At 40.4% G+C, this 22,170-nt stretch overlaps 1 protein-coding gene across 6 annotated transcripts in view; it reads right to left on the bottom strand.

Moving 5' to 3' along the window:
* Positions 1–411: 411 nt before the first annotated feature.
* The window catches only part of L3MBTL1 (L3MBTL histone methyl-lysine binding protein 1), a 78,319-nt gene continuing 56,560 nt past the window's right edge, over positions 412–22,170 (bottom strand). For all 6 annotated transcript variants that reach the window (XM_077459087.1, XM_077459085.1, XM_077459084.1 and 3 more), the window contains 14 exons: positions 21,762–21,866; positions 14,570–14,705; positions 13,042–13,133; positions 12,655–12,806; positions 11,698–11,774; positions 9,484–9,569; positions 6,916–7,026; positions 6,624–6,738; positions 6,004–6,103; positions 5,679–5,843; positions 5,068–5,117; positions 4,808–4,953; positions 3,002–3,064; positions 412–694 (listed from right to left, as the gene is read on the bottom strand). In XM_077459087.1, coding sequence (XP_077315213.1) covers positions 560–694; positions 3,002–3,064; positions 4,808–4,953; positions 5,068–5,117; positions 5,679–5,843; positions 6,004–6,103; positions 6,624–6,738; positions 6,916–7,026; positions 9,484–9,569; positions 11,698–11,774; positions 12,655–12,806; positions 13,042–13,133; positions 14,570–14,705; positions 21,762–21,866 — 1,533 coding nt within the window. In that variant the 3' untranslated portion in view covers positions 412–559. The remainder of the gene's footprint in view (positions 695–3,001; positions 3,065–4,807; positions 4,954–5,067; positions 5,118–5,678; positions 5,844–6,003; positions 6,104–6,623; positions 6,739–6,915; positions 7,027–9,483; positions 9,570–11,697; positions 11,775–12,654; positions 12,807–13,041; positions 13,134–14,569; positions 14,706–21,761; positions 21,867–22,170) is intronic.

Here is a 22,170-nt window from a genome sequence, read left to right as displayed (position 1 = left end):
ATGTAAAGAATGCCACAAGGTCTAGTTAGGTACACTGATCTTTTTAAAAGTATTTCCAAAACCCATTTTTTTTATTTTTATTAGTTATGGATGGGCTAGGGAAGGGTTAGAATCTCTATCAACTTTTTACGTTTTTATTACTGACGGTGTCCCCACCAGGGGGATTCATCCTCTCAATTTCTCCAGGTAACCATTGTCAATTAGACAAAAGGTGATGTGAAATTTATTTGTCACCATAATATGAAAAAAGGGAAAAACCTTCCAATGGTGACCTCTGTTTTGGTGACAACTGCTGTGTCTTTTGGACCGGTAATACAAAGAAATCTGCCAAAAAGTGGTGTGTTTAACCCTTCTCTACTCTATCCAAACCTAAAAACAGCAGAGGTTTTCATAATCACACTCGCACAAATATTTCCAACAAACATAATGGTATTTATTTGTACACTTCACTAAACTGTATATTCTTTTATAATGGAGACATTCATTATAGCCGGGTAATGGGATCAAGGGGATTTGACAGCATTGTAAAACCATAATCTTTTAGATCCGGTGGTGGGGCTCAGTCTGTGGACTCCTCAGTGTTCTTAAACATGAGAATGGAATTGTAAATTTTCACAGCCGGCCCTAGTTTAATGCACAAAATCTTTACAATATCCGTCTGTGTGAGCAACAAGAGGGCTTGTCCGTCTATCATCTGTAGGGTAAAACAAAGATTGGGTATTAGCAGATTATTAGGACCGGTACTTGTGCAAGAAAGATAGATCTGCAAGAATAATTCTGATCAATATCTGTTGTTGTGTCTGATACATTTTTCTATTGAATGATTAAAATCAGAGCTAAGTGATCACACTACAGTATATGGGTATATCACTCAAAAGAAAAGTTTCACTGCTTAACCCATTCCATGTGTGGTTTGTAACCTACTGTAGGGTTTATTTTTATCATAGTGGATATATAGCTTTTAAAGGGTATGCAAATCCTAACAATGTATTTCTCCCTTTTGCCCCCTTTGGTCTTATAAATATACCATTGGAAGTGTTTTGTTATAGCCAGGGCAGTCCCCCCTGACTTCGCCCCCTACCCACCTCCAAGCAACCATTCCTTTGTCCACCCCTTACCCCTTTAAAGAATACAGAACCAAGTATCATTTTTTGTGTTGCTAAGTATTTTGTATAGAATTTGTTAATGATAACAAGAAAGACATTAAAATAAATCTAGCAACAATGGACAAGCCAGTGACAATAGATCCACCTTAGCAACAATTGGCTCCCAAAAGAAAGCATCAATTGACCCTCCAACAGCCAGGAACAATATACCCTAACCTCAACAGTAGATCCTTCCCAGCACTGATTGACCCCTGCAACATAAGACTAAACCCAACAACAATAGATCCTCACCAGCAACAATGGACCCCACTGCAAAAATAGATCCCCTCCAGCAACAATAGATTCCCCAGCAGCCAGCATCAATAGACCATCAAGCAGTCAGAAACAAATACACCTCCCTCAACAGTAGATCCCTCCCCACAACGATTGACCCCCTAGTGACATAAGACCCACCCCCAGCCAGAGTAGATCCCCCACAAGCAACAGAAGACCTCCCCAAAAAATAGATCCCCTCCAACAACAATAGATTCTCCAGCATTAATAGACCCTCCAGCACACCACAGCACCCATTGCTATTACATACATTTAGTGCTGGAGGTGCCAGAACTGTGCTTCCCCTGCGTTCCAGCTGAAAAAAGACCTGTTTATAGCTATTTGATCATTTAAAAAATGATCCGTTTTGCCTACCAGAATTCTTGTTAGCTGATAACTTCCCATTCTCTTTGCCTGTGCTGACTTGTTATCATATACAGAGGACTACAGAACCATGATCCTTTTGTGGAGCATAAGAGAGGGGAGGCGTTCTGTAGTCCCATCTTGTTTCTGTTGTTCTGATATAGAAGGGTAAGTGAGCTTTCTCACCCTAGGACACTGGCAAGATGAACAGCCTGAACAAAGAAAACTAATGCAACCACCACATGGACTAGTAAACTGCTATATATATATATATATATATATATATATATATATATATATATATATATATATATATATTAGACCTTAAATAGACTTTAAAGTGAAGTTCTAGTCACCCAGCTGAATGACACTTATGAAATACATGCATATTAACTGTTTTACTGGAAAAAATATTAAACTCTGGTCATCATTCTTGTGATCGACATTCCTACTATACTGCCAGTGGCGGCCGCTCATACGTGGCGCCACACCCCTAATCCATGCCCCCGGTTCCTAATCTACATGCAGGGCACAGGACACATGGATTTCAATGGGTTTTTTTTTTAACCACATGATTAGAGCATGAGGCTCTAATTGGCTTCAAAAAGGGCGTGCTCGGGGCTCAGTTGTGTGACATTAGCAAATTAATATGCGCTAATGCCTTCCTGTTTCTCCTCCCGGGCCAATCAGGAAGCAAGACCCGATTGGCCGGGAGTCCTAAGACCCGATTGGCTGTGAATCCTAAGTCCTGATTTGTCGGGAGGAGAAGCGACCGCTGGAGATGAAGGGGGGAAGCCACGAACTGGATGGGGTAAGTGCGGGGCTGGCGGGGGAGGGTGACGGGTGAGGGAAGTGGCGATCGCGTGACGAGAGGGGGGGGTTAAGCGCCAATTGATCAATCGAGTGCCAGGACTGGGGGTAGTTGGCTGAAAATTGAGCACCAGCTGCCACTGTATACTACCTACCCAAACAGGTATTATGGCTCCCCTGGATAGACCTCCTGAACCCAGAAGCATTCCCATGGCTGGGACATGCTGCAGCTTTTTTTTATACAAGCCCTAGACACGGTTCTGCATCCAGCACTGGTGTAAACATAGCCAATTGTAGTGATGATGTACTGAAAAGTAAACTATGATTGGTTACTATCTATATTACTATTTTTCCCTTCGTACCCCATTATGGTGTGTGAATCCATAGCCATTTAGAATTGTGCAGCTTACCTCATCTTTGAACAGCCTGGCTTGGTCTTCACATCCTGTTAGTGTCTGCACAAAGTTAAACACCTAAATAAGAAAAGGACACATTTTCTCTTTTATTGAAAAGTATCAGGCTAGATTTACAAATTTTCATTTTTTTTGCTTGATTCGTTTTTATCTTGCAATCAATGAAAACTCTTCAAAATGCATGGCAACACATGTGTTATGATGCACACTGATGCAATATGATGCCTGTGAATGGACCATTGATATTTAATACAAAGTGCATTGCAACGCTCCTTTAAAAGGTGCAACAAGGTGTGTTCACATGATATGCATTTTAAAGTGTTTCCTTTAAATTCAATAGAAAATGCATTCATTGAAAAAAAAAACACATAGGTGTAGATCCAGCCTCAAATATAACATTTCCTTATCAGAGTATGGTAGGCCTATCACAGGTATAAACAAAGTATTTTCTATATATTAATAATGTCAATTGAGATAAATTTACTCATTTGAAGAAATGGTTTGATATTTTGATACCTCTCTTCTTTCATTTTTTGTTACTGAACTGGGATATATTTAGCAACAGAAGTGCATGATCAAACCTGTAATATCACATATGGTGCTTATAAGAACATATTAAGGTGGACATAGACATTAAAGGGTGACCTGATTTGCAAGAAGGATCAAACTGCCTGAAGACTTTTTTCATAGTTTACTGAATGAACATCCTTGGTGGATCATATGAGTCTTCGTATTTATGTCTATGGAAGTGACACCTCCACAAAATGCAAACAATAGATTTTTCAACATGGCAGCTTTGCCTAGATCGGACAGTTTTAGGTGTCTTGTGTCTTGTGTATCATTGGCTGTAGACCTTGACTAAAGTAATCATGAAAAAAACAAAATCCTAGTTATGGCCACCTTTAGCATAGGTGGCCATAACTATGCTATTGTGCCTAGAAATACAGTAAATTGGTAAAATCATAGGCCCTAAAGCCCAGCAGGTCAAAGACAATATAGAGAAATCAGGCATGAATCTGACCATCCTAAAGCCGGCCATAGATAGCGTTTTTCTTTCCTGCAACCACGGGGATGGTTTCAGGAACCACACTCAATTCCCCCATCAACACAGTCATTGTTGATAGGGAAATCCCTCCCGCATAGCCATTGTTTCCTCCCGATCAATCAACTTGGGTTCATTCAGCCTGCTCATACATGGTTCAAATCTCAGTGGTCCCTGCTAAACTGTCCGAGATTAAAACCATCTATAGCCATCTTAAGGCATCTCTGCTGGCCACCTCATGTGACCATTTGTGTTTAGGCTTGTGGAGCAGGATGGGATAAGCACACTTCAAATATTACCAGATCAGTAATCCCTTACCAAATACAACCAAATGACAGACCCATTAAGGATTAGGTATACATGTAGAAAAAGGACCTGGCACATTAAAGTAGATAGTAGATCTAAAGTATATCTAGTAGATTTGGATAGAGAAGGAAAGGGTTAAAACCCACCAGGTTTATTTCATTTCTGTCTATGTCCCATTAAGGAGATTTCCCTTCACGTTCTGACCCGCAGACACAACAGGAAATGTCTCCAAAGAAATCTCTCCAAAATAAAGGAAATCCCTTGTTAGGCAATTGTCACCACAACAAGTGTCCCCACTAGAAGATTATTATCTATTCTTTTCCTGATGCCAGCATAAAATGTAGAATTTTCCCTCGCTTTCTTTTCTTATTTCACTTTACACCATGCTAATCAAGGTGACTTTATTATGGTACGAGCCTTACATATGATGTTGAGTCTCAATGGACAAGCGTTACCTCTTCTGTGCTCCATTTAGACACAGCGCTGGCACTGATACCAGCAACACCTGGCAGTAGACGGCAGTGCTGTTCCCAGCAGTGAGCGAGGGCTCGATCAGGGTGTACAGACAGAGCCGACATGAAAAGTGACTGGTGTACTGTATCTGGGGAAAGAAAATTGAAAATGGGAGCACAGTGAATTCAGTCTGCTGGTTATGTTGTAAACCATAACAGTGGTGCACATACCCTTCTCATAGGTGCTAGAAGTTGCCACCTACCTTGAAAGCTGTCCTGTTGCACTCGACGATATTTTGGAGGACGACCAATCCTGAAATACAGCACATTTATCAGTTACGTGTTTACCTAATTGCTGATTCCTATTGGTTCTTATATAAAGTGATACTCTATCCAAAATTAGTTTTGGTTGTGTGTGGAATAAGATAGGGTCTGAGTTTGCCAGACCTTTATTGCATCCACACCAAGCAAAGCTAAAGCAACCAGGGCTCTGCTGTGAGATGGACTTTCTTTTTCCGCTCCTTGGAGTGCAGTTTCTATTGAGAAGCCACTAGGGTAACTACATTGCTAAAAGGGTAGAGGGTCATCCATCAGGAAGCCCGAAGCCAATGGAGAAGACCAGTGGCACAGTGTAGGCTTCCCTTGCAGTGACACCAGTAGATACCAATAAGATTTTCAATGGGTCAGCCATGTTTAATGAGGGCCCAAAAAGAAAATTTTTCATGCAAGAAACTGTTTGAGCTATATGAACTTTACTTCAGGTTATAATACTTTCTCCGGATGTTCAATTTTTTCTTGAGTTTCTCTTTAAATAAAAGCCAAGGTCTCTTCATCATTAAAGTTTGATAAAAAGTAACAACTGGCAAACCAGTACCTTCCATGGTGTCTGGACTTCCTTCGAGGTGGAAGTGGAATAGGGTTTCTGTTTCGTGACGGTTGCTGGTTTCGATCAGCCAGAGGACAACCAGAGAGACAGTGATGAGCAGTGAACCTTCCAGTCACATGACCGGAGCCATCACAGCCCGGAGTGGGGCACTTTCTTTGGGCCAGAAGGAAAGAAGAGTCAGTGCACAGTATGGAAATTAACTACTGTAACTACATAAAGTCAGATACGCAATCAATAACTTATTTTTAGGAAAGTGATTATGACCATAGCCAGTTAGTCCAATAGTAGTGCCTGCTCCAGCAAAATGTCTGACCTGTGGTGGAAACTGTATTTGCTGCTTCTGGAGTGTGTAATCCCCTTACAGCTGAGTGACACACAAGAGCTTGGTGATATGCTGGCTGCATCTCTGTGCCCTGTAAAAACATTGTTCAATAATGAACAGGAGCAGATTGAGTATTTAATAACAATAATAATAATTATTGGCCTTTTACCTTTTTTTTTATTTTTTATTTTTTGCTAGAGAGTTTGTGCTTCGTCCTGTGTTCCTGAAGCCTCTCAAAAATGTCGCTAGGATGGGGTAGCTTTATTAATAGTGACAGTGGGTTTCAAACACCTCAGCCTCCTCCACTGCATTTGCCTACTCTCATGCCAGAGAGAGGACTACTATCACCACCACTTCAGCCAAAACAGATCCAGTTTCAAACAGCACCTTCTAGTGGCATTGGGGAACTGCTTCCCTACTAGCAAAACCAGCCATTATCTTCTGTAGAGGTATCCCATCCTATTGACTTTTTCCGAGACTGAACATAAGATAACTAAGGAATATATATATATATATATATATATATATATATATATATATATATATATATACAAAAGCCTGTGCATTCCTTTTAAATACAATAACATTTATCTATTTTTCATAGTACTCACTCAGAGGGGTCTGCAAAGGATGTCCAGTTCTGTGGCACCAACCCACAGGGTGCAAATCTGGGTGGTCGGCGTCCAGCCAAAAGTCATACATATGGCCCCAGCCGTCAAAGTGAACCTTGAGGGTTGGATGGTTTGTAAAACAACCCACTTTAATAATATCCTTTCCCAACTCCCTCCACCCATGATAGATGCACACCAACACCCACTGTGAGGATGGTTCATAACAATACACAGCGAGGCATGTGATGGGTGTGAGGGGAAAACATATTACAATGTATTACAAGCTTTTTACCTTTATCCTGCACTCTTCCACATCCACCACTGATGCCACGCGGATAAGAGAGGGACTTCTTCTGTCCACAGCTTCCAGTTTCATGTTCGCTTTGAATCCATGTGGAGGTCGCTTAAAGAGTTAAAGACAACTTGTCACTAATAAAACAGGGCTGAATATCGCCCAAATCATCCCCTCTGCTCCTCCGAGGACCTCCTGCTTTCTAGCTCCCTTGTTACTTCCTCTCATGCTCACCTTCAAGACTTCTCCAGAGCCTCTCCCATCCTCTGGAACTCCCTGCCCCAGTCTGTCCGATCAGCCCCTACCCTGTGCACCTTTAGGAGTTCCCTGAAAACTCATTTATTCAGGGAAGCCTATCCCACACCCACCTAACTGTCCCCGAGCCACCCCTATCAAATCATTCTCATACCTTTTGTACCACCACCCCCTCCCTTTAGTATGTAAGGTCTACGAGCAGGGCCCTCCTGTACCTTTTGTATTGTACTGTTATTGTGTTGTCCCCCCCTATACATTGTAAAGCGCTGCGTAAACTGTTGGCGCTATATAAATCGTGAATAATAATAATATGCCGTGTTTTATCATTACACAATGTAACATAGTCTGTAACATAACAAAACTGACACATGAAAACACAAAGTGCAATGAAATATGCAAAAAATCACTTTGATGTAGGCAATATTTAAAGATGAATTTCTCTTACACAATTGGAGCACAAAAGCTGGTCAGGAGACTGAAATACGGTCCTGAAAAACCTTCCAACTTAAAAGCAACCGAAGAAAAATTGAAATGACTAATGGCATAAACTCCAGGGCATCTGCAGAAGTCACCAAACCTCAAACCCAGAACCCACATGCAATTGAGTCGCTAATCAGGCTAATGGCTGCAGCACATGTGGGTTGTCTGTCATTGGTTACTTCAAGTCACCTCCAGTTTTGAACGGCTTCTCTCCATGATGGTGTCTTATCATATAAGGTCCTCCATCCGATAGTGTCCGCTGTGTACTGCGCATGCGCAGTACACACCAACACAGATTCCGAAAATTGCTGAGAATGAACGGCGCCTGCACCGTGAGTCCAGGTTCTATCCCCACTATCCAAGTGGACATAGAGTAGGAATATAAAAGAGCCGAACGCAGCGAGGCCGAGCCCCAAGCGTGGCGAGCGAAGCTCGCCCGCGAGGGGCCCTCTAATATTCACAACCCTATGTCCGCTTGGATGGTGGAGCTACCACCTCCACTCACGGCGCAGGCGGCGTTCAGCTTCGGAGATTTTCTGAAGCTTCGCTTGCGCAGACACTATATGATGGCCCGACACTATATGGCACAACACCAGCACTAAAATCGTAGCTTCAGTTGGAAGGCTTGAGAAGAAAATATGGCAAAGTCTTCATAAGCTTTCTACACACTGCATGTTTGTAAGCACAACTCATTTTCATCATTGTATACATGTGTGGATGGGCAATTATGACAAATGCAGACTTTTCTAACCAAATGAAGTGCTGCTCAAATGCTTGCGTTGGAAGGCAAAATGCAGCTTTGGCAGCAAAAGGCTGCATTTGACCTACTTTGCCTCCAATTCAAACAAACCTCAATAGGACTTGCAGTGTGCAAAGAACTGCAATATATGGCAAATCAATCATAGAATCTAGATCGTCATTTACTGTACAATACTTTATGAAGTCTATGGGAATCTGCTGATCTACATTTGAAGTGCATTTCATTTGCACGGCAAATGACATTTGGGTGTTGTCAGGATCAACTTGTGGTTTAGAGATCCTCTGATCTTCCCCCAGTGAGCTTGTTCTGTTATTGGTGTGCTTTTCAAGTATCTGGGATCCTCCATTATTGATGGAAAAGACAGAACTTGAATGGGGAAGGTATACATCAGTAGGTGGGGGTGGGGGTAGGTGCTTGAACCTAAACCTGTTACTTTGCCCAGTCATGAATGTTCTTGGGTTTGAGACTGGAATTGTGTGGAAAATGGGGGCACAGCAGCTAAAACTGAATCTTTTGTACTCTCGATTCAGCAATGGATGGCTCAGGAGACTATTCATAGCCAGCCTGCAATCTAACAACAACACCATTTATACACCCAGTTTTCTTTTTAACCAGGTCAAGTTTATAGCCCAAACTGCAAAGCTAGCACATGGTTAGTGGTTAGTTAGTGACCAGTTGAGCATTACAGGTCAAAGTTTCCTATTTAGGATATGTGGAGGTTTTTAAATTATTTTTAAATATCGTTGTAAAAGTTCACTTGATATAAATATTGTATATGAAGGCTACCAAATTTGCTCATTACCTATGCAGGTTTATACACTAAACATATGATTGATATCTTATCTCAATTAATATGAAACAATGGGTTGAATGAGTCAAATAAAGCTCTTCCATTTGTTGTTAATATACCAATCTCTATATTCGAAGTGTATTTAAACCCAAGGTTAAAAATGTAATATATTGCAGCTTACCAACCCTTTCGATGTGGTAGCTAGATTTGATTCAAATATGTCTTAAGACAAACTTTGGCTTGTATTATTGAACAATAATGTTGTGTCAGGTGATGGACGTACTGTATGGAAGGCTCGGGCAGGCACTGCTGTTGTTCCGGTCTCAGCCAGGTACTCTTCCCATGTGAAGGTATCCGGATCTGGATAATCTGCAACAAAACAGTTGCTTGGTGTAGAACAATGCTTCAATAATTCTGATTCATAGATATTAACTTGTAAGGTGATTGATCATTATCTTTCTAGATAGGATACATTTTGAATAATGTGATTTCCTCAGTCCAGTTATGACAGGTTTAAAGGAGTTTCTAAAGGCAGAAGGTTTTAATCTTAATGCATTCTATGCATTAATATAAAAAACCTTCTGTGTGTAGCAGCCGTCTCAGCACCTCCTAATACTTACCTGAGCCCCATCTCTCTCCAGCGAGTGTCTTAGCCCTCCGGGACTCTCCTCCTGATTGGTTGAGAAACAGCAGCGGTTCCATTGGCTCCCATGACTGTCAGTCAGTTAGCCAATCAGGGGAGAGAGGGGGTGGGGCCTGTGACTGGGATCTGGTGCCCCCATAACAAGAGCTGCTTGCTGTGGGGGCACTCAACAGGAGGGGGGGGGGCCAAGAGCAGCAAAGATGGACCTGAGAAGAGGAGGATCTTGGCTGCTCTGTGCAAAACCAACTGCACAGGAGATAAGTATAACATGTTTGTTATTTAAAGAAAAAAAGAACAAAACTTTACAATCACTTTAAAGTGTTACTAAACCCACAACAGTAAAATTAGTCTGTATATGCAGTAAAGCATGCTTGCTATACTCATGGTGTTAATGCTAAGGGGTGAATCCCCTGCATTGTGTAAAAAGGCTGTTCGATCCTGTCTTCTCGGATCATCTCCTTCTTCCACTGACTCCCAAAAATAACCTGATATTTACAGAGTCTATGGAGTCAGGCTGCACGTGCTCACTTTGGTGTGTAGAGCTAGGGAGTTTTTTTTTTTTTTTGGGCGAGTGCTTGTGATCAGCACAGGGCCAATCAGCACTGTCCAGACATAGGGTCAGGGATCCTGCATTCTCATAGGACAATCGTGGGAGAATGAAAACGCCTCCTACAAGCTTTAACCAGACACTCACAAAGTCACAAGACAGCTATATAACTGATGATAATAATAGGTTGAATTAATCAGTTACTTCAACTGCTGACGAGAAAAGGTATTTAGCAGTTCATATTTACTAAAATAATTGCATTTCCATGTGTTTCTGTGTACTGTGGGAGACCAGATATAGAGAATGCAGGGTCCTGGGTTTAGTAACACTTTAACTTGGCTTTTTACTCAACCTAGTGTAGTCACCTCTCCAATGAATGTTTCATAAACAGTATTCTCACAGCACAGGAATGATGTGCATTGTCCATATGGTTATTTGAGGTTGTTAACAAAGGTAGTTCTTTTTATTAGAAAAACACATTGAATACAAATGAAAAACCGTCAAAGTTTTATGGTTAAGCATTACAGGCACAGAGTTTCACAGTGATACAAATGTGAAATCACATAGAAATTTATGTGAGCAATATGAGTTCCCACTCTTGGGATTCGTTATTATAATGTAAACTAAAGGAAAATGCAGTTATCTAGAAGGAAAACTAGTAACACTACCCTATACTGACAGCATATTTCAACATAGCATATGTATCGCTAAGGAGATCCTCCTTCTGGAAGTCTGGAGGGTCAACAGCCCTGTAGATGGTGTCAGGTAAGGTGTATGGTGAGGCAGGATAAAGAAACCTGGACAACTAACTTAGGAAACATCTAGGAGAGGATATTACAGGAGAATCAAATGAGATAGGGAAAGCAAAGAAAATGAGTGAAAAGGGTGGAATGCCAGGGGGCGAGCTCTCAGGGAAGCCAGCAGACCTTGGATGAGTTTCACATGAGACTATTACGCAAGCTGCAGGGACCTGTCCAGGTCTTTTGGTAGGTTGAAAAAAATAGCCAAGCTTAGCCATTGAAAGTCAGAGTGTGGGAAAGATCTCTCCATCTGGATTTAAGATAACTGGCGATGGATCAAATTCATCCCAAGCCACCTAAAATATAAGAGGGAAGTGTAGGATCTGTGTAGGATCTACTCATGATGGACAGTACTGCTGAAAAACCATTTGGGAAGTCAACATTTTTTTTTTTTGTTTATTGAAGTTATTCTTGGAGTACAAAAAGAGTTCAAAGTTTTAGCATATAGTGTATCATCAAAAGAAATTCAAGACAATATTGCAGCTTTCCTATAACAGTCTATCTTACCCTGAGGAGGAGTAAGAGGCTTGTCATGCTCCTGACACCAGCCAATGGGGTGCACATAGGGACTGCTGGGGTCACACCTAGGAGGAAAGGTTTGCGTCTGCTCAATGTGTTTATACTGTACCACCATTACAGGACATGCAAAAGAATGATGCATGCATAACATGGCTATGGTGGTGCTCCACAACACAATAAATAAAAATATTACCAGTAGAAAATGTTTTTGTATTTCTAGATGTAAACTATAGTTACGATGATGTGTGTTTCAGCTGTACAAAACTATAAAGCATAAACAAGTTAATTATTTCATGAAAAAAAATTGCATTGTGTGAAGTTTTAGAGTAGAACAAAGAAAAATGATGCTGTGCGATGCTGTACTCTGTTTATCGTGCCCCTCATCTTGAACCTGTCACTTTAAGCATTATGGGTTCCTTAAAAAAGACCCCCGCCCCTCCCTCCCTAACTTTGACACTTATCTTTGCTGAACCCCACCCCTCCCCCTGTAATATTGTACACCTTTTGGAGCCCTTGGAAGTACAGGCACTTCCCGTTATGAGAGCGCATGTATGCTTCCTCCTACAAATCAGTGTCCAGTGCCTTGGCAGCCAATCACCAAGCCAGGCTGCTCTTATGTTGGGGTAGAGATAAGGTCAGCAGCCCATTGTGTAAGCTCCTACAGACAGATTTAGAGCTTACACTAGGCTTTCTGCTGCCGGCTGCAGCAAGCAAATGGGGGTGAGGGAGAAGATGAGGTTATTATCATAGGGAGGGGGTGGCCTGCATAGAGAACCCGTAGCTTTGTCTTCATTTAGAAAAATAAAAAATTTTTAATTAGTCTTTTTGTACATAATAATAAAGCAAGTCAACTGGATATTACTATTATTAAGTATTTTGTGCCCATTGTGCCCTAATGTCATATTTGTTATAGCCACTCCCATTACAGGTACATGCCCTTCCTACCAGTAGTCATAGGTGTCACCCCAGTTGTCAAAGTGCACAAGGAATCTTTCTTCTACAACATCAGTGACACTGGCCACACAGATAAGAGAGGGGTTCATCTTGTCCACGGCTTCCAGCTTCATTCCCACCCGAAACATCGATGGGGGAGCCCCCTGTTAATTAGGAAAATTACTAATGAAAATTGTTAACAGACCAAGACTGCTGGCACAAGGTTAGGTACAAGGGAATAAGAAGGAGGAATGTAAAATGCCATCAGCCTTAGTATAGGGATCTGAGAACGGAAAGGGCTGTGAGTGTACTTAGAGGGGAGATTCATTTACAGTATATCAATTATATAAGCCATCAAAAGAATAATACCGAAAAAAGTGTTATAATCAGTAAACTCACAATTTTGGGGGTTACAAATAAATGTTTTGGGGCCACATGGGCTTTTGTCATTCTCAGATAATGCGTCCAACTAAAGTCTTCGTCTTTGTACCCTAATCGTAGAAATGAGAAAGTAAGTGTCCCAGCAATGCATTTATATGTTGCGAACAGAAGACAAAACAGAAAAATCTAGGAATGTGAAAAATATTTGATTTATCCAAATATCAAGTCATTTTCTAAGTATGCTACACTTATAATATTGAATTCTAATTCCAATTTGTTTACCCACGTTATAGGGTAACTCCACTTTTGTTACAGAAAATCCAACCAGTCTCCTTTGTATGAAAGTGTCCTGTCAACTGTTGGTATACAGAAATTCCCCATTAAAGTAATTCACTACTCATGTGATTGGTTCACTGCCATTGCAACAATCACAAAGCTAGAGCTGGCCATGTGACTGTAGCAAGAATCCCCTCCCTCAGTACTTTAATACTATATGTCAGTATGTTACTACTATATGAAACCACCCTGGCAACATGCTAGAGACACGGACTGCTACTCTAACAGGGTGCAGTGGTCCAACTCTCCAGCGGTTCGACAGGCACCCAGCAAAGCACTCCAATTTTACAACTGTCTTGCTTTCTGAGCAACATTGTTGATTTGGGCACTGTGCAAGGGGTATGTCGGACCACTAGACAGCAGACTCTGTATAAGGAAAGTGGTCCAAGTTGCTATTTATGCAATTGAGAGAATACCATTTAGACTATAATGCTGCGTACACGCGACCGGACTTTCCGGCAGAAAAGGTCCAACGGAATTATTTCATCGGATATTCCGATCATGTGTGGGCTTCCGCTGACTTTTTTTTTCAAAAATTCTGATGGACCTAGAAATAGAACATGTTTTAAATCTTTCCGAAGGAATCAATTCCTATCGGGAAAACCGTTCGCCTGTGTGCTTTTCCGACGGACCAAAAAAAACGCAAGGGCAGCTATTGGCTACTGGCTATTGAACTTCCTTTTCTAGTCCCATCGTAGATCATCACGTTCAAAGTGAATGGACTTTGGTGTGATCATGTGTAGGCAAGGCCATTTCAGCGGAACTCCATCGAAAATACCGTCAGAGTTTATTCTGACGGAAAGTCCGGTCGTGTGTACGCGGCATAAGTCATCCTTTTTTTTTTGTGTGTGTAGGGTTGCACATCCCAAAAGGGTTCTATACACTAAAATATCTGCACTGCTATCCTTATTGGACATTTGATCCTACTAACTGTTAGAAAATCGTATAAATGTTCTGAAATTACATTTTTCAAACTAAATTCTGTTGGTGCATGGCTAGCGTTATGCTCTGCTCACAAAAAAAAAAACTGATGGAAACAAGGATTTGGAATTAGTGAACTGAATCTTGCTAAACAGCTTTAGCATTTTTCCTAATGTTGAATCAAATCCTTCTGTAAAAACTGCTCAGAGGAAATAAGCTGAAAGCCTCTGTAAGAAACTGTTTTCCTTTATTTTGCAGAAAATAAAAAAATGAAAGCCTGTTTCATGACCTTTCGGAGGTTGCAGCTTGTGTCCCGTCCTTTCACACCAGCCCGCAGGGTGAATGTCAGGGGAGTCCGCATTCACCCAGAAGTCATGGCAGTCAGAATACCCATCGAAGTGGAGCTTTATCCGAAATCCGCACACCTTATAAAAGAAATTAAGAAGTTTAACAGGTCAGTCCATCCCAAACTGATCACTTAATGTATAAAGACTAAAGTTTTCGTTTCATTCTAGCCGGAGTAGTGTTGAAAATCTCTATCAGGTTTTATTTTATTTTTTCATCTGTACCCAATTGGGGAGACTTCCCTTTACATCCTGTTCTGTAGACACAACAGGAAGTGAAAAAATCTCTCCAAAGGAAATGCCCTCTTAAACAGTTCCCCATTGGAAGATTCTCCCCTATTCTTGTTTTGGTGTAAACTCAAAATCTTGGTTTCTCCCTTGCGTTCGGTCCTAGCAACAATAGTCACCTAAAGGGGACATAGACAGCACTAAAGACTTGACCGAAGTTCTAACCTGTCACCACTATAGCCAAAACTAAAATAAAAATGTTAAAGTCGGATATATTGTATCACCACAGGGGGGTACTGTGGATATACAGATAGACGTATGTCAACGTCCTAACTATTGGGAAATACTTGTACATTTGTTGAAAATGGACTTTATAGGCACACCCGTGCACATTATATTTCTTAAAATATAGTTTATTTAATTATCATTAAAAACAACATATGTACACATATACAGTAATTAAATAGAAAATCCCATTATGACAGATTGGCTACATAGCACTCACACCACCATAGGATGCATTAAGGTAAAAACCACGAACTACAACTCCTTTATGTTATGAATAGGATGGGTTCAGATGACCTCTAGTGGTTAGGTGTGGTAGCTGCAGTCTATGATGACTTGAAACAAAAAAATCCTGGTGTTGCGCTGGGGAACCTACATCAACTAAACTCCACTCCAAATAGTTTAAAAGTCACTCTAGAATTGTAAAGAAAACTTGGTACCTCAAGAGTCTAGCAGCTCCTGATGGTCTATGGGAGGTGGACAAAAATGATACCAGCATTTGTGTTCCTAAGCAGCATCGGCAGGCTGCTTATGGAGACTGGCTTCATTTGTGGTTGCATGAAAACTCAGGTAGCTCAAGAGCAGAAACCCCGGCCGCTATGGAGTAAATCTGGTGACATTAGGTTGCCACAACAACATGTTTCGGGACGTTTTTCAAGTCGACAGCATTATAAAGGTGGACTTTTAGAAATGCACATTTCCCCAATTAATAAATAACCCTTTGCGGCATAAAACCGCAGCATTACAATATCTATGTTGAATTATTTCCAAACTGTAAGGGGCATAAAATGTGACAAAATAAAAATTATAACAATCAAAATGGTTTGTAGAATGAAAAATAAATAAAATTATAGGATAAAATTAATTATAATGTTTTCACATACAAAACAATATGCTTTTTATTCAAATATAAAAAAAAAACTCTAAGTATAATATGTATGGAAAATAATAAAAAAAAAAAAAAATGATGTGTATGTGAGAGGGATGTATATGACTATTCAGATATATTTAAATATAAAAAAATATATATATATTATATAATATGCATACTAAAATGAAGGACGGGTCAATGAAGACAGCATTCCTAAAGCATTACTAAACTCACAACAGTAAAATCCGTCTGTATATGCAGTAAAGCATGCTTGTTATACTCACTGTGGAACCTAAGGGGTTAACCCTCTGCATTGTGTAAAAAGGCTCTTTGACCCTGTCTTCTCTGATCCCCCCCTTCTTCCACAATCCCCAAACCATCTCCTGATAGAACAGAGCTTGGGGGGGGGGGGGGGGCTCAGTTTGGTGTTTATTGCTAGAGAGTATTTTTTTTTATTATTTCTTGGGACGGTGCATGTGATCAGCACAGGCCCAATCAGCACTGCTCAGACAGAGCGTCGGGGTCCTGCAGCCTCATCGGACAATTGGGGCGATGAAAACTCCTCCTTCAGGCTTTAATTAGACACTGATAGAAGTCACAAGACTGCTCTAACTGCTGATGAGAAAATGTATTTAGCAGTTTATATGTTCTAAAATAATTGCATTTTCATGTTCTGTGTACCGTGAGAGACCAAATATAGTGAATGCAGGGTCCTGGGTTTAGTAACACTTTAACAAAGGAAGAGGTTCCTTTCTAATAGAGTAATATATATATAAAGATATACAACTAAACCCATGCTAATCATGGACTATATCAAAATATTATGTGGCAACATGGTATGGATAAAAAAATACATACATAAAGTTTACTGTCAGACATGAACAGGATATAATAGGATGTAATACTGTACATATCAGTAAGACATAAAATCAGATGTAGTGCTGGGTTGCGCTTCCCCTTTTTGTCTTTCAGGTTAAGTTTTCTACTGAGATTACAGAAGAGGCAGCAAAGCATGCCAGATGAAAGGGGGCAACATTATAGGCCATACCTGCTTTGGAGGGGAAACAGTAGATGGCTCTGGAGCAGCCAGGATTTACTGGTGAAACCAGTCAGGTGGTAAAGCTGGACGAGTTTGGATGCCAATGAGACACTTTTCAGAGAACACTGGAGAGATCCAGGATTATAAATAATATTTACTTATAAAGATCATGGTCTCTCATATATTTTTATTTGAAAGTGCACCTTTACGCTGATTACAAGGGGACAATCCCCCCATGATGCTGATGTGATATATAGAATATGAGTAAGAGACCCCTGTGGACTAGAATCTGATCCTTATGAAAGTTTTTAATTAGAGCTGTAAATACATATCCGTTGGCCAAGTGAAGCATTATTGATTACCATTTAAAGCCTCCAAGCCCAAGATTTTCTTTAGTTATTCAAATAACTTTTTATTTGTGTAGTATCAAGCATTACATGTCATACACTTCAATGCAATATTGGTGGGACCAAGAATGAAGATTTAACGAACAAGAAGTGCTTATCGGCCTGTGGAGTATAGCCACTTGGAGCAGGTACAAACCAGGCCAGGTAGTGCTGTCCACAGGCATTAGGATTATCATCAATAGTAAATAAAAAGTAAAGTTCAACCAACAGTAAACTGATCCTCAAATCTCTGTTTCTAATAAAGAGTTACATGCTGAGGCAGCAGGTATCGACTGAAAGTGCTATATACTTGTACTGATACATAACATAATCAAACATACTCTCCTGGGAGAGTTTGAAGGAAAGATGGAAGTGAGATAAAAGCAAGAATCGGGGAAGAGAGGGGGATACCGAAAGGGAGTTAAAGAGAAGAAAAGAGGGAAAAAGAAGAAATGGGGTGGGTAGTCACCATAGGCATTCCGCATGTCTGTCAGGGCCAAGATTTTCTTTAGTAGTGATTTGTCATTGTATTATTTATAGGGGCAAATGGTCATTGAGAAATGACAACTGCGACGGACTGCCTGGCCTCTGCTAACATAAAGCTTCCTCCACTCTGGAACCAGGAATCAGATATTATAGCTGAGCATTGCACCCAAGAACTAGATGAGGTGCAAACTGGAACTGACTTTATTGTAAATTCACACAGAATATATACCACACAAAATTAGGTAAGAGCTTGGTCACATTATCCTAAACGATGCAAACTGTAAACGGTAATATCGGTACATCTAACAGTACATCTAATAAACAGCTAACATAAACATAACACATAAACAGCCCACAAAAGTTTAGCAACAAGGTAAAGGGGACACAATACTAGCAGACAGACAGAAACAAAAGGTGACTCAATTAACAATGGGGATTCACACCTAGGAGGCACACAATGGGGAATTGTACAATGAGAGAAAGACACCTTAATAGACAGATTATACATAACAGCAGAAGCCACCAGCATCAGGTTGTTTTGATCTGATTATATTAACATTTATTCTGAGTATGGGGGTGGGGGAAGCAGTCATTACTGGTTTGGGCACAGAGTCCCCAAATCTGTATCCAGGTCCTAGGTTCCCATAGTCTGTGTGTTTCTGGGAGACATGGACCCAAAGCCAATGCAAAACCACTCCAAAGTTCCCCCAGACACACCTCAAATGCCAGAGCCCATAGTCAGTAGGCAAGAGGCTACCCTGAATTCCCCTCGAAAAGCCACCATCCAGGTTGGGTCTATCACACCAACTTTATGACTGTGGACACTGCAGTTGTTATATTTCATCTCTATATACAGAAGATAGACAGGCTGTTTCCACATGGACTAGAACAGTAAAACCGTTTCTGTTAGACTGAGATAAAGCATTTGCATAAGGAGTTGATAGTGCGGCCATGTGATAACCCTAATCTACCAATGTGAGGAGTCTTTTCACAACATCTTTTAAATGCGTCAGAAATAGGAATTCACAGCTTGTTATATGGGACCACAATAAATATTCATGTCTTCTGGGTGGCTGGTTTGAAGAGACTGTAAATAACAAAGATAGTGTATGGTGTCTAAACATATAAAGATTATCTCCGTGTTCACCAAACGGATTTAAGACCACCATAGATACATGTTGAATGGTCAGCAGGAGGACAACCTCGGTAATAAAAGGAATAGAGAGAGAGAGAGAGAGAGAGAGAGGGGGGGGGGGGATATGGAATATGTATTATAATGTTTGGTGGATGCTCAGTTGTGGAAGTGGTGCATGTTCTGGCACCTATTTAGCCTTGGGCTCAGAGTGTTGGCATCATTAAAGCTGATGAATAATGTATACTGAATGTTTCTTGGCAGTTTTGCTATAACCGATGGATGGATATAAGATATACAGTATCTCAGAATGTTTTGGTATACCATGGTATAAATAACAGACCTGTATGGGGAAAGGGCTCCTGTTATATTTTTGTGATTAGTGAATATGATAGCATTTACATATTTTTTAAAGTGTATGTTTCTCCAACATTTCATATTTCTGATACAGCATGTGTTGTACTTGTGATAAAAAGCATCCTGTTTTTTTTTGTTTTGTTTTTTGCATTGCTTTCTTTGTGTGAAATACCTGCTTTCCTATTTCAAAATGCGCATCCATCGCAGTGTGGTCAGTTGCTTCTTTGCATTCCACTTGGGGGAACAGCCTGTCTGTAATCTAATGGTCAGACTTGTGCTGACACACCCCCCTGCCCAGCAAATTGCTGGGAAGGTCAGTGTACTTTTGTTTCTCTGCCTCCTGCAGACAGACTCCACCTGCAGTCTCCAACCCCAGACTTCTAAAGCTTCACGTACACCCTGCCTATATTTACAAAACAAGGCAAAATCACGTCGTGGTTTTGCCACCTTTTGTGTTTTCCCGCAGTCGGCAGTCAAAACGTTCCTATTTTATGTTCAGGAGAGGGAGGTTGAAGCTCACCTAACCGTGGTAGCTCCTAAATTCTGCCAAAATGGAGTTGAGTTTAGGAACAACTTTGGCAAAAAATGGCACGTTTAGGAGCTGCCAGTGTACATGAAGCCTAAGCCTCTTATGCAGATGAGAACAGAGGTCATGCGATTTGTATAGTATATATACATACTGTATATACACACACAAACATTTTGAATTGCATTTCTATTTTAAATGGAATGGGTTGTTTTACAAACTGAGGGTACACATATACTTTAAGGTTCATAGATGTCCATGAGACAGGATTCCCTTCTTTGAAGTATATGGATTATTGGCACTGATCACTCCAGGCCTTTGAGGGGATTGAATAGTCAATAGGTGGAGAATTGAGGTGTGCCATTATAAGCCAGGTTGTCTAATAAAACATTAGTACCTTATCTTTTTGCTGAATGGGCAAGAATTCCCACAGATACGTGCCAAAATCCTGTTAAAAGCCTTATCAGAAAAGGGGAGGCTGTTTTAGTAACAAAGGATGGGGACAACTCTACATTAATGATTATGGTTTTGAAATGGAATGTCCAACATATAGGTGTCTGCAAACTCTTGACCATATATTGCATTTTACACTGCAGAGAAATCAACAATATAAAGAATCCTCCATGACAGAGATGGTCATAGTAAGGAATGCTGGTATATACAGTAGGTGATCCCATTTGTGAAATGTAAGTTCTTGTGAAATAAGAAGTCATACGACAACTCAGCCTTCCAATGTCTGCCACTATACCAAACACTGTTCTTTGTAGGGAAACTTTGTAGGGAAGCTAAACTTTTTTTATTAATCACTTTGAAAAAATGTATTCAGTAAGGTAATCTTTCTTCTTTGCTGAGCTCCTCTATACCCCTTAATAATTGAATTGCCTTTTTCTACACTCTTTCCAGATCTACAACATGCATTATGTGAAATGGTGCCCAAAATTGAACTACGTATCTAAAATTAAGTTATACTAATGCTATGTATAGGAGCAATTTGAATGTTTCTTGAGTCTATGCATCTTTCAATTCAAGAAAGTATCTGGCTCTCTTTACTTATTGCTTATTCCTCTACAGGGACCAATAGTTCTATGTCAGTGGTGATGTAGGGATCAACAGGGAGGAAACACTGTACGGTGCAGGGCACACAAAAGATTGTCACACCAAGAAGTGTTGGTTCTCTTGGCCTTAATGGTATTCAGCAGCATGGGCAATGGAAGAAGTAAGTGTTTTTACATTCTTTTTGGGGAAAGCTTTGACCCAACAAGGTCACTTTAAGGTTCTTCAATACTTAGCTGTGGGCACAGGGGCAATTAAAATTCTCAGAAAACCTAAAGCAACAGTAATCTTAGCACTTATAATGACATTCCTATAAATGTATCTTCATAGAGAGATTCATGGAACTTTGCGAGGTCTATTTGGCAAAAAGTTTAGTAAAGGTGTGAGTCGAAAGTAAACTTTTATAGAAAAACTGATGCAAGAGTGTATCCCTTCACACTATACCACTTTTACTTACTGTAGGTATTCACCCACCAATAATATTAATATGCTTTTAACGTTGAACCACTTTATACTTAATGAATATTTTAATGGCATTTTAGAAGGAAGTAGTGTATCTGATTGACTACCATCATTTCTATATATTCTTATCGTTCAGTATTATCTAGGACAGTGAAGGTGAACCTTGGCACTCCAGATGTTTTAGAACTACATTTTCCATGATGCTCAACTACACTGCAGAGTGCATGAGCATCATGGGAAATGTAGTTCCAAAACATCAGGGGTGCCAAGGTTCGCCATCACTGATCTAGGAAGAAGGTATGTCCACCTCACCTCAACCACAGTTAGAATGAAGTACATGGATGGATGCTGAGGATCAATCCCCTCTAACTTCATCCCCATCTTGAAGCCGTTCTTGTGCTGTGCTCCGAGTTGCCACTATAAAAGAGAGCACAAGATATGTAAACTTAGGAAACAAAACATATATATACTGATAGATATTACTGTGTGGTGTGTTTTCACTGAGACTGATTTTAAGTAGATGTACACCCAATCACTAAGCTCTCAGAGTGCCAAAAGACTGAGAGCAGCTTTGGGAACTACATAATATAATGCTTCCATTTTAAGTGCACCATACAGGATATGTTCATCAAATGTGTTTTACATGTCAAGATCACTGTCATAGAGGAGTCTTCATAGACTTTAATCAAAGGCTTTAACTTAAAATTTCACATTAAAGTAT

Source organism: Lithobates pipiens, unplaced genomic scaffold, assembly GCF_037356315.1.
Source record: "Lithobates pipiens isolate NorthernLeopardFrog02 unplaced genomic scaffold, aLitPip1_a1.2 Scaffold_28, whole genome shotgun sequence".
In the NCBI taxonomy this organism is placed as follows: domain Eukaryota; kingdom Metazoa; phylum Chordata; class Amphibia; order Anura; family Ranidae; genus Lithobates; species Lithobates pipiens.
Note: the sequence above shows the minus strand (reverse complement) of the source record. Positions and strands in the feature narration are given on the sequence as shown.